Source organism: Cyprinus carpio, chromosome B20 (genome assembly GCF_018340385.1).
Source record: "Cyprinus carpio isolate SPL01 chromosome B20, ASM1834038v1, whole genome shotgun sequence".
Lineage (NCBI taxonomy): Eukaryota > Metazoa > Chordata > Actinopteri > Cypriniformes > Cyprinidae > Cyprinus > Cyprinus carpio.
This window is the reverse complement of record NC_056616.1, coordinates 21,188,684-21,201,048: the sequence shown is the minus strand read 5'-3', so window position 1 is coordinate 21,201,048 and position 12,365 is coordinate 21,188,684. Positions and strand designations below refer to the sequence as shown.

The 12,365-nt window shown below is 38.8% G+C and overlaps 1 protein-coding gene across 1 annotated transcript in view; it reads right to left on the bottom strand.

Moving 5' to 3' along the window:
* Window positions 1-12,365, bottom strand: part of LOC109064675 (adhesion G-protein coupled receptor G6-like) — a 39,515-nt gene that overhangs the window by 13,503 nt on the left and 13,647 nt on the right. Inside the window, 2 exon segments of the mRNA XM_042746404.1 lie at window positions 6,065-6,133; window positions 7,306-7,371. Of these exon segments, the coding sequence (XP_042602338.1) occupies window positions 6,065-6,133; window positions 7,306-7,371 (135 nt within the window).

Sequence of the window (12,365 nt, the reverse complement as noted above, 5' to 3'; positions counted from 1 at the left end):
TAGATAACACACTATATTTTCACTCCGCACCCCAGGTAGTCTCTCAAATTCATCAGAGTGAAAATTATTGAAAGTAAGGCTGAACAGTTCAATGTAAAATAAATAATTAAATAAAGCAGTCTCCTAAGAAGGAAGAATGATACAAATCTGGATAATTACAAAAGACCTATGTGCTCAATTTGAGTGAGCAAGTAACAGCCAGTACATGAAGAGGGCTGAAACTCAATGATTGTCAGAACTGGCTATTGTTAATATCTTACTACTTCTAGTAAATCACAAGGAATCAAAAAACATTTAATTTGCACACCGAGAAGACTGATTTTCCCCCCAAATTGAACAACCTTCATTCTACGATCACTTGCTCAGAAAGTCAAGATTCAGCAATAAAAGAAACTATCTCTCTTTCTAAGGTCTAGATTGTTATTGGAAAACATACTGTTCCCGGTTGAAAGTCCACACAGACATGTAATATGAAAGGGAGCTTTACATGGACATGGGGCCAGTTCATGAGGCTCTGTAGTGGTCCCATTGGTGGCACTAGTATGCACAGATCCAAAACCTGCGCTGACTCCATTGGTTGGGGTGTCGACCGTGCCATTTGTGCGGACAAAAGACTGGCCATCAATAGCAAGAGACGGATGCGTCTCGCTATCTGTGGTGGCGGGCTGAACAACGAGCACATTGTGGCCGTGACTGGAGGGGTTTGCTGATTCATTCTTGGCCCAAAATGGCCACTTTGTTGTTGAGGAGTGGACATGTTTAGTGTCCAGCAGGTCTTCACTGCGGCTGCTTGAGACATCCATTGATTTTGAGGGTTGGATGACTGGAACGGAGGCAAGTTCTGATGGCGTGCTACTTGTAAAAGTGGATAACAGATGAAAAGCAGGGTTTGGCGAGGTCTGAGATGACAGATCTGTACCAGTCATAGTCATTTGGAAAGGAGCATGAGTGTGCGGCACGTTCGCTGACAATGATTCAAATGTGTGTATATCTGTTCTAAGCAATTCATAATCTTGAATAGTGTTTGAATGGCTCATAGTGGTCACGTGTGCAAAATTACTATGAGAATCAACAGAGTCACGTGTACTGTTTTTGTTAAATGACTTATAGACTTCTGAGGCATTTAGAGATGTTGTGTTGAGAAGCCATGTGGTAGTTGTGACTTCAGCGTATTTGTGGGTTGGACTTACTCGACCATATGCACCAGAAATAACAAATCCATCATGATAAACCTCTCCTTTAGACTGAGAAGGAAGGACATTGCCAGGCTCTATGAAGTTAGAAATGTCCATTGTCTCTGATTGATACCTGAATTTGGTTTCATAAGGTGAGGCCTCATCTGGTCCATTCTTTCTTATTGAATTGAACAAAAATGAGGGAAATATTTCAGTTGATGAAATTTGGGAACTCTCCCAATTGGTTTTGAAGTAGTCCGACCATGCTGACGTGACCATGCCATGTTCTGAGCCAAAGTCAAAAATGTTGTGGGAGGGCAAACTGAATGTGGGCGACACATCTATCGTCTCCACTTTCATTTGGGAATCTGAATTAAGGGGTGAAGACTGAGCACCTCTCCATTCATCTGTCCGGCCAACCACAGAACCGTATGGTAATTCCGAACTTGCGCTGACAGAAATATGAGGCATATGTGACAAGTCCCTCAGATCAGCATCTGAAGGATTAACATCGCCTTGCCTGCTTAAGCCTCTGAAAAGGGTATCTGGCAATCTGTTTACATGCGACGGCTCCAGCGCCAAAGGTGAATCTAATTTGGACAGGCTGCCCACTATTGACGTAGAAATGCTGCTTGTGATGCCTGGATATGCAGTGAGAACACTGCGAGTTGGGAATTGGCTGGAGTCAACAGCTCGTGGGTTTTCAGAGAGGATGAATTGATTGTTCATTGAGGGTAAAACCAGGTCAGCATTGTTTTTGGCATCGGAGATAAAGAGACTTTGGGCTGAGCCAGGTGTCAAAGATGGGAAAACATCAGTGTGAGGCCAAGACGACAATAGACTCGGTCTGATGGCCTCTGTCATTAAGGAGTCACTTTGAACCCCTGCAGTAGGCATTGAATTCAGGGGCTCAATAAGAGTGGCAGCACTGCGGGTTGAATCCATAAGCAGTCCAGCCACCGGCTTGACACTATGAGAAAAAGCGAGAGAGGAGATAACATGTGTCTCTGTTGTGAGGGAATAGCTGCCTTGTGGAACGAGAGGGCTCACTGCCAAAGGCTCTATGAGTAAAATAGTTTGATCGGGCAGATTGTTGAAAGTGCTCTGTTGGGAGGTTGATGAAAAATAGGAAAGGGTGGTATCAGTAAGACTGTACTCAGGTTCTCTAAAGCTTGTCCTGCCATAACCCTCTGCTAAAGTTTCCACCTGGTCATGTGTAACCACTGTGGGTTCGACGGTGGAATTTTTCTGACCGTGTTGTGCATCTTTAAAGGTGTCCTCGATGGCAGTTGCCTCCGAGAGGCCCCAAGGCACAGTGCTTGTTAGCTTTATATCCACAAGTTGTGTGGGCGACCGCTCTGGCCATGCTGCTGTTTGGTCAGAGAGACTCTTGAGCTCAAGCTGGATCATTTGCACACCTGTTCCTCCCGGAGACATGGTGGGAGATGGGATAAGTGTCCAGCTGCCGTCTGTCTCCTGCCACTCTGAGACCTGTACCAGCTCTGACATAGCCCAGGGTAAACTAATGTCTGACTGACTGTGTAAATGTTCCTGTTTGCTAACCGCCTGTCTCACAGGTCCAAAAGTCATGGTGTTGACAGTAGGCACACTTTCTACCTCTAAGAAAGACATGTTATGGGGGATGGCAGTGGCCAAGCTTTCATCCAGGGAGTAGGAGGAATCAAAGTCGAACAGGCTAAAGACATCATCATCCAAGTCAATGTCGTAAAAAAATGACTCCGGGCCAAAACCAGATGGGTACTCAAGTATCTCTGTGCTGTTCTTGTCACTATCGCTCAGGACCAGTTGGGGAGCTAGTGGCTTGTTCTTACGATTACTGTGTGATGGCACCTGAAAAGACTCAATGTCTTCACTCTGATTGTGAGCGCCTGATTGCCACGGAGGCTTCACCTGGGAATAGGCTGGCCTCATGCTTGTAGAATCTGTTTTCTTGGCAACGGGGGCCATTGTAGATGTTTTCAGCAAGTGGGATTCATTCGTCATGCTTATTGTCGGTTGGGCAGGCGGCTTGGTCAGATGGATTGCGGGACGTTTGTGTGCCTCAACTTTCTTCCTCACGGGCCAGATGAGGGGTGTGGAGATGAAGCCGAGTGATGTTTTGGGGCCCCGGGGAGCAGGAGCAACAAGAGGCCTAGCAGGGGGAGAGCTAGTGGATGGAGTCTCAGCACGAGGAGTAAACCGCAGTAGTGACCACAAAAATGCAGCCCTCTCTTTTTCTGCTCCAGCTCAATTATTTAGCAGAGGATCCCGGATTTGGTAAAAATGAAGAGGTCAGAGCAGGCTATTATTTATATTTGTAGATATACAGTACACCATACAATAGAACAATATACTGGAAAAGCAACCTGGAAAAAAAAAACATTCTAAAAAACAATATAGAAGTTAGCACAATGACTGTTTGAAATAAAGCACAAACATAATTCAGTCTTTAACACTTTGCTGGTGACTGAAGAAAGCAGAAAAAAGCAGAAACACAGGAGAAATCTGGAAAGCAATGCTAATGTTAGTGCAGAATAAAGGATAGAAAGATAATATTAGCATCATAAATAAGCAATTTATTATAAAATAGATTATATTAGAGTATGCAGAGTGCTATGCACAAAGTAAAAGAATAAGAATGGTAGTTAATTTTGAAATGTAGCTCTGCTAAAAGCAAGAGAACAGTAGAGAACTGTTGGGTGGCTGCCAAGAAAGGCTTTAGTTGAACACATTTAGGGAATTTAAGAATATGCAATGAAAAAGAAGAGCGAAGGCAAGTGTTTAAAGACTGCTAAGACCTGAAAAAAAAAATACAAAAAGCTTTCAAGATTCTGACAGATACATACAGGAGGTAGAAGTCAAGTCCAAATTGGAAAGAAAAAAAAAACAAGCTAATCACAGCACACACTTGACAAAAAGAATTAGAATGGTGTTTATTTATACAATCAATTCTGCACATTCTAACATTCGAATGGTATACAAACCATGCATAAAAAATAGGTAAGAGGCCTTTCATCTGCACCCGGAAAATTTCAGAGCAATTAACCCATCGTTTTAATTCCCATTCCCATTCAAACAAGCTAGCAGTTCTCATTCTGCCCATACAAATGAAAGTTTAGCAGTGCCATCCCCTGGTAAGCACAAGCAAGCCATTTATGGCATGAGATAACAGGTTTGGCTTACCATTGTTTTTGTGGTTGGACAGAGTTGAGTTAGTAGCAGCAGCTGCAGATGAATGAATGGATTAAATGAATGATGAATGGTTTAGGTAAATGAACACACACAGAGTAAAGCTATGCATGAGGACATGAGACAAGGGTCCATATACTGCCATGCAAATTTTTTCAATTTATTGGTCATTCTTGTTTATTTTTACCTTTGTTGGGCAATGCAAGGTATCTACTAAAATAATGCTTTTTATTAAACGTAAAAATAAATGTAAATCTGTTAAAATAATCAGGTATTAGAAACATACAATCAAATGGATGTAAAAGCAGATTTTAGACAATACTGCATAATTTAGCTAATAAAATGGGAATTTGATAATAAATCTTTTGTAGAAGTGATGTCTTACCAGGGTTGATGGGTGGCGGGTTAGATTGAATTAAAGGTGATGTAGTTGGTGCTAATGATGGCACACACAGACATGTTATAGGTTTGGTTAGTAAGGCAATATGAAACAGTATATATATATATTTATGGCTAAATCTTTTACTCAGTAACTGTTAGCTTACCAGTAGTAGTTGTTGTATTAGCACTAGTAGCTGGTGTGAGTAGAGCTAGCGTTGGTACAAAGAAGGAGAGCCGCGCACATGTATTAGTGAGGGCATTTATCATACCTCATTAAACAGAATATAAAACAGTAGGAAACCTAGATACGTGCTTACCAGAAGTTGTGGTTAGAGGCATGCTAGAAGTAGATGTGTATGAAAGAGTAGTAGTAAGAGCTGATGAAGAAAATACAGAGATAATGAGCTCTACTGACAATGCATCCAACTTTAAAATTATAAATCTAACATCTACTGGGTTATCTGCTTCAGAACATTATTTTAAAAACGTATATATATATATATGTATATATATATATGTATATATATATATATATATATATATATATATATATATAGATATATATATATATATATATATATATATATATATATATATATATATATATATAGATAATTATGTATATATATATATATATATATAGTAAATACAATTTATGTCATCATTTCAACATCACAAGGATGAATAAATTATGACAGAATTTTTCTTTTTTGGGGAAACTATACAGTTATATACAGTAAACTGCCCCATTTGGAATCTATTTAAATTTAGACAATAAACTGCATTGTTTCTACATTATTTGATGCTAGAAGAAAAAAAAAGATTAAAAAAGAGAGGGGAAAAGACAAGGGAATTAATATTGTCTACTAACTTTTAAATCACTTGTAAACTGCAATTGTATGACAGAAATTAGCATTTCAACCAGACAGACTTGCTTACTTTAAAACAATTCTACATGATTATAAAAAAAACAACAAAAAAAAAAAACAACAAGGGACATTATCAATAGAGTCCTGTAATTCAGGCAATTCACCATATAAAGCAGCCTTTCTCGTTGGCATTTTTTCAAATCTACTTTTGAGCATTAAAAAAAAAAAAAAAAAAAAAAAAAAAAAAAACCTTAAAAAATTCTGGAACACAGCCACTAGCATTAATAAAATATTTTCCTTTTTTTAATGGAACATTACTTTCGCAGCTAATATTGATGTTCTCCAAAGGAGTTGGCCACCACCTGTTCTGCATTAGGCAAAACACATTACCCTCGTGAAACAAAAGGAACACAGGCATAAAATGATGAGAAGGCAGATGTGAATGCTTACCATGGGTTGTTGCATTAGTAGGAATCATGTTAGTGGTGGCAATGGATGCGGTGGTAACAGTTAATGTTGCTGGTGGCAGGGATGGAAGAAGGGCACACTGGCATTAAATGACGTTAGAGTGAAACCAAAAATGCAAAAACAAATGATGGAGCAAATGATCAGTTGAGTGCATTACAAGCATAGCGTGAGATGAATATGGAAAAAAAAGAGAATAACCAAAAATGAGAAACATGACATGTTCTAAAACTATTTAATGGCAAGAAAAATTGGGGAACAGATGATTGTTTCTAACTTCCCTTGCCGAGTCACACATGTGAATAAAAAGGGAAATGTTTTCTTGGTAGTTCTCATGTTTTCCTCACAAATTTCTTTTTGTTTCTAGTCATTTTCTATAAACATCCAACAGGTCAAATTCTACTTTGTGCATCCTCAGAAATACACACAGTCAGTTCATCCTTTTTTTAATGCTTTTTTCCCTCAGATATGACAGCCAGTTATATGTAATTACTCACTGTGTAATTTCAAGGAGGCAATTATATAGAAATTACCCATGATTCTATATATACTGATATGGATTTCTATGCAAAGATATTTTAGCTCCATGATAGGTTGCTTCTGCAAACATGATAAATTAAAAAAATTATGACGAAAACAATAGTTCAGTGACGAATGACATTAATTCAAGTTTATTTCTCAACCAGAAGACTAACTTTATTGAAAGATTGTCAAATCTCCAGGCATGAATATGCCATTTTTGTATTTCATGGGAATGAATATTATACAATGAAATTTCAGTAGACCAGTGGGAAAGAAGCATGGGACAATGACCTTTAATGGCCATAACTAAGGACAGGAGGCCTGAGGATTCTCATGGCTCCCAGATAATGATAGACGTTTACTGGCCACCAGTTCAGTTCAGGGGTGTCTTAATGAGCGGAAGGCAAGCTGTTTTTGTTTGTCATGCTTACGCAAGTACTAAGACTTGCCAATTAAGTATTACATATAATTTTTAAGGAAAATTGTTGCATTTTAAAATCTTTCATGTTAAAACTAGCAATGAAATTAAGAGACAAAGGAATAATGTTAATTAGCAAAGTCATAAATGAGTCAAAAATGTAAAGACTTAGATGAGGCAATATTTGTTTATAATGGGTCAACTAATTATCTAGAACAATTATCTAAAACATGTTTTGAGGAATGTGTTCAGCATGAAAAGTTATAATTAGGATATTTCTTCCTACCTGGGCAGCCAAGTCCAGGGGAAGCACAATCCGTGGTTCCCGGGGAAAGAGTTGATATGGCAGTGCCTAAGAAAGATTTGAAAATGATCATTTGACATTTTATAACAAATTAAACGTTTGAAAAGTAAAAAGTTCTAAAGTGAAAATAAATAAATAGCCAGCATTACAATGCCTCATGTTCATATTGTGAAAACACGTTATATTCAAAATTCAAGAAAATATCTATAATATCTAAATGCTGCACAAAAACATCTAAAATGAATCAAGTTTGAGATGGACAGACTTGGACATTCCCAAAGCACTGCCAAAAATATTCATTCTCTCTCTTTTACATCCATAAATTGAAATTCAAGTCTACTTTAGGACAAGATTTGGATCGTAAAAGTGTCAGACATTTCTCAGCACTCCTCTGGGCTTTGATAATGGAATGTGACCTCAAAATGTCCACACTGAATTTGAACATCAGCGATTCAAAGGTGGAATTTAATAATTTGCCACAGTTGAATGACAGAAGTGTTCTGCAGGCTGGTTTGATCGAAGCCCAGGAATGCTGCCTTTTCTCAACACAAATCCATTAGGGATGTGTGAAATACCAATTGCATCTTCTTATGCTTTTCAAATCTTTCCAATTCATCCGTTGACATAAAGCTCAAGCTGTGTCTAAACAACATGCTTGAATGCATGAAGACACCAAAACTTTAAAATAATTTAAAAGCCAGACAATCCGCAAAACCTCAACTTGCAATGCAAATCTATTGGTTAAGCTTTAGTCAATGAAATCTTCACCAGACCATGTCTGAGGATTGGAGAGATGACCAAAAGTCTAGTCAATAAACCTTTTGCACGGATCAAAATGTTAAAGGTTTTCCCAGATCTTTTTGATATTTTGAACCTTTTAAGAGTTGCTTTTAAGGATTTACTACATGTAAATTTAAATGATATTGGTTCCAACAAAAGGTGATTATTTTGACATTTTCAAATACAATGCAACTCTGACTTAAGTTCTGAGCACAAGTCATTTGTGAAAAAGATGATTTGATTCAAGTGTCAAACTACACAGAGGAACTAATCCATAGCACATCATAGGAATGAAGTAGCAGGATAACTTTAAGAGCTCTTTAATTTATTAACGGAGACGTCATGTTGCGACAACTGCCTAGTGTTATAGCGCAGAGTCTCTGATCATCCTGAAGTTCAGTGTTAAAAGGCAGGTTGAGGGGGAAAAAAAACCTCAGATGTTCTAAGGACAGGCTCCTCTGCTGCGTTTCCATGCAAGGTGGGATCGCCGTCTCCCACTGGTCTTGTCAAAGGATGAGAGGGAACCACATGAGTAGCCAATGGAAAGACAGGGGAGGATAGCGTTTTAAAAGCATGCTTATTAGTGACAGCATTAGTTTTGCTCCAGGCTCAACTTCACGGGCCTCTTGACTTTATGCCAACATCACAAGCACAGCTGGTTGCAACTGAGCTGGTTGTAACTAAAGGAAATAGTTATGTGTCATAGGTTCCAGCGTCTAACTGTCTACAGAGGGCTGAGGGGGTCTTGCACTGCTTCTGTCAAGGTCAACAACAAAAAAATTGCTAGCTAAAAGCAAAAATGCCCTGAATGGGTCTAGCACTGAAATGGCAAAACTTCTAAATGAATGAATGGAACAAAAGAATGTTTTAAAGGGGTAGTTCATTTATTCACCCCAATTTGGTCCCAAACCTGTATGACTTTCTTTAGTAGAATACCAAAAAGGTAAATGTTTACAAACATTCTGCTCACTCTTTTTAAAATAATGAAGCTCCAAAATGAAAATGGCACCATTAAAATATCATAAAGACATATAATTCTTGAAGGAATCAGAACTTCTCAGTTAATCATGTGATCCAGTTCACAATATCAGACTAAATGATTTATTCTAGAAATGGACAGATCTGGTTCTCGTGTTTAAAATAGTAATCAACTCACTAGAATTGAAGATTTTCAGTGAATAATAACTTAAAATTCACAAAGCTGATATACTGACTCCAGATGTGCTGATATTTCTTATGGTGCTTTTGCATTCTTTTTGAAGCTTGAAGCATCAGTTTCCATTCACTTCACATCAATAGAAGAAAGCAACCAGTGGCATATTGGAAATCACACTTGTGTCCTCAAAAAGCATAGAGTACATAAAGTCATACCGGTTTGAAATGACTTGCGAGTGTGTAAATCTAAGTATATGCCAACAAAGATCAGCTTTCCAAATGTCCATCAGTAAGAACATGAGCATTATTCAGCACATTTTACAGAAAATATACTATACACTGGGCATAAAGCATCTATAGGTACAGCCACATGTTGAATGATATTGCGTACACATCATGCATGACCTTCACAGCTCAAAGCAAGCAATTCCGCACATATTAGGCATGTTAGCAGTACACTCACCACTAGTTGAAGCTGTTAAGTGAATGCAATTTGGGTAACAGACTGCAAAAGAAGACGAGAAATTAGTTGCCTTTACAGACTACAGTTAGCATAAGCACTTAATTCAGTTCAAGTTAGCCAATGGCAGGGATATGTATATAAATTGCATACAGTGTCTATCAATGCAATTCCATGCTTTGAAATGGACAGATAATTAAAAAGCCTTTGAAAACATTAAACATGGTATATACAAGCAAACAGTGGGAGTCCACATTGAAAATCTTGGATTCGACATCCAATTAAACCTTGAGCCAAATAGTTTAAACGTTTTTGATAAATACTAAAATAAATGTAAAACAAATAAGAAAAAAGATTGTGCACTATTTATAAGACAGGCCAATTACTTGTATGAAATTTGTGATGTACAGGATGGTGATCAGTCAAGGCTATCATTTTCAAATCATTTGGTCGCCAGCAAAAGTAGGACAAATCAAATAAAACATTCACGCTTGTTACCATACACAATTTTACCTCTCAAGCAAATTCATTTTCTTTTAAAGGTGTTTTACTAGAAAAAATGACTTTGCAGGCTAAATACAGTAGAAATATTTTAGATTCTGCATTAGTTAATAACTTTATAAAAAAGCTAATTTGTGATGCACAAGATGGACACAAAGCAAAGCAAAAGGGGAACAATCAAATAAGACATTCATGTATATTTTCAATTAAACTTTTTACTCATACTATTTTCATGCTAATAATAAAATTTGCAGTGAAGAAACTGTCAAAAAGAGAGAAACATTTTTAGAGCTTTGAAGCCCCCTGTATATTAACATAAAAATACAGTGTGTTGCTAATGATTTGCATATGATCAGTTATCTAAAGGAACTCTGATGAGGAATCAGTACCCTCTCTGTTCTGATGTCCTCCTGACAAGGAAATACCTTTAACAGGAATCTATATAGGCAATTTAACAGGTTATCCAGAGAAAATAATTCCAACATAACTTCCAAGACTAACACAAACCAAATGTTCACACAGGACATACGGCTTTATCTGTCTTAGGGCACAGAACGCTACTGAGTGAGTTAATGCTTTTGATCTAAGGCGCCATAGTTTAAAGTGACACTTTTTTCCATGGGCTGCTGATGTGCTGGGCATCTAGAGTTTCAGGAACCTAACTAAGTGGAAGAAAGCAGTCCCTGCTGAGGCTTGTTATGCATGTGAGTCATGCCTGCTTTTCCTCTATTCCACCCAAAGCTCATTCCTCTACGCTGAGAGTTGGAGGGCATTTGAAGGTCTTTTAAAGTGCTGTCTTAGGTAGCAGAATAAGAAAAGTTGTCAAGATTCTTTGCACATTTTTAGTTTATCAGAAAGAGTAACAGGAATGGGCCCCTTTAAACTTGGCATTAACATCCTTTTGTATCCGGAAAGTATCTGTATACCCTTTAGCTGTATAGCATTTTCACTTTGCATTCCAGTGCTTTTCCAGTGTGATACAATTACATTTATTTATGTACACTGAAGAAAATTATAAATGCAATACTTTTGTTTTTGCCCGCATCTTTCATGAGCTGAACTCAAAGATCTAAGACTTTTTCTATGTACACAAAAGGCCTATTTCTCTCAAATATTTTTCACAAATTTATCTAAATCTGTGTTAGTGAGCACTTCTCCTTTGCCGAGATAATCCGTCCAGCTCACAGGCATGGCATATCAAGATGCTGATTAGACAGCATGATTATTGCACAGGTGTGCCTTAGGCTGGCCACAATAAAAGGCCACTCTAAAATGTGCCTTTTAATGTATTGGGGGGTCCGGGGGGGGCGTATGGGTCCGAAAACCAGTCAGTATCTGGTGTGCCACCATTTGCCTCACACAGTGCAACACATCTCCTTCACATAGAGTTGATCAGGTTGTCAATGGCTGTGCGAAGTTGCTGGATATTGGCAGGAACTGGAACACGCTGTCGTATACACTGATCCAGAGCATCCCAAAGATGCTCAATGGGTGACATGTCCAGTGAGTATGCTGCCCATGCAAGAACTGGGATCTTTTCAGCTTCCAGGAATTATGTACAGATCCTTGCAACATGGGGCCGTGCATTATCATGCTGCAACATGAGGTGATGGTCGTGAATGAATGGCCCAACAATGGGCCTCGGGATCTCGTCACAGTATCTCTGTGCATTCAAAATGCTATCAATAAAATGCACCTGCGTTCGTTGTCCATAACATACGCCTGCCCATACCATAACCCCACCGCCACCATGGGCCCCTCGATCCACAACACTGACATCAGCAAACCGCTCACCCACACGACGCCATACACGCTCTCTGCCATCTGCCCTGTACAGTGAAAACCGGGATTCATCCGTGAAGAGAACACCTCTCCAAAGTGCCAGACACCATTAAATGTGAGCATTTGCCCACTCAAGTCGATTACGACTATGAACTGTCTGGTCGAGACCCCAATGAGGACGACAAACATGCAGATGAGCTTCCCTGAGATGGTTTCTGACCGTTTGTGCAGAAATTCTTTGGTTATGCAAACCGACTGTTACAGCAGCTGTCCGGGTGGCTGGTCTCAGACGATCTTGGAGGTGAAGATGCTGGATGTGGAGGTCCTGGGCTGGTGTGGTTACACGTGGTCTGTGGTTGTGAGG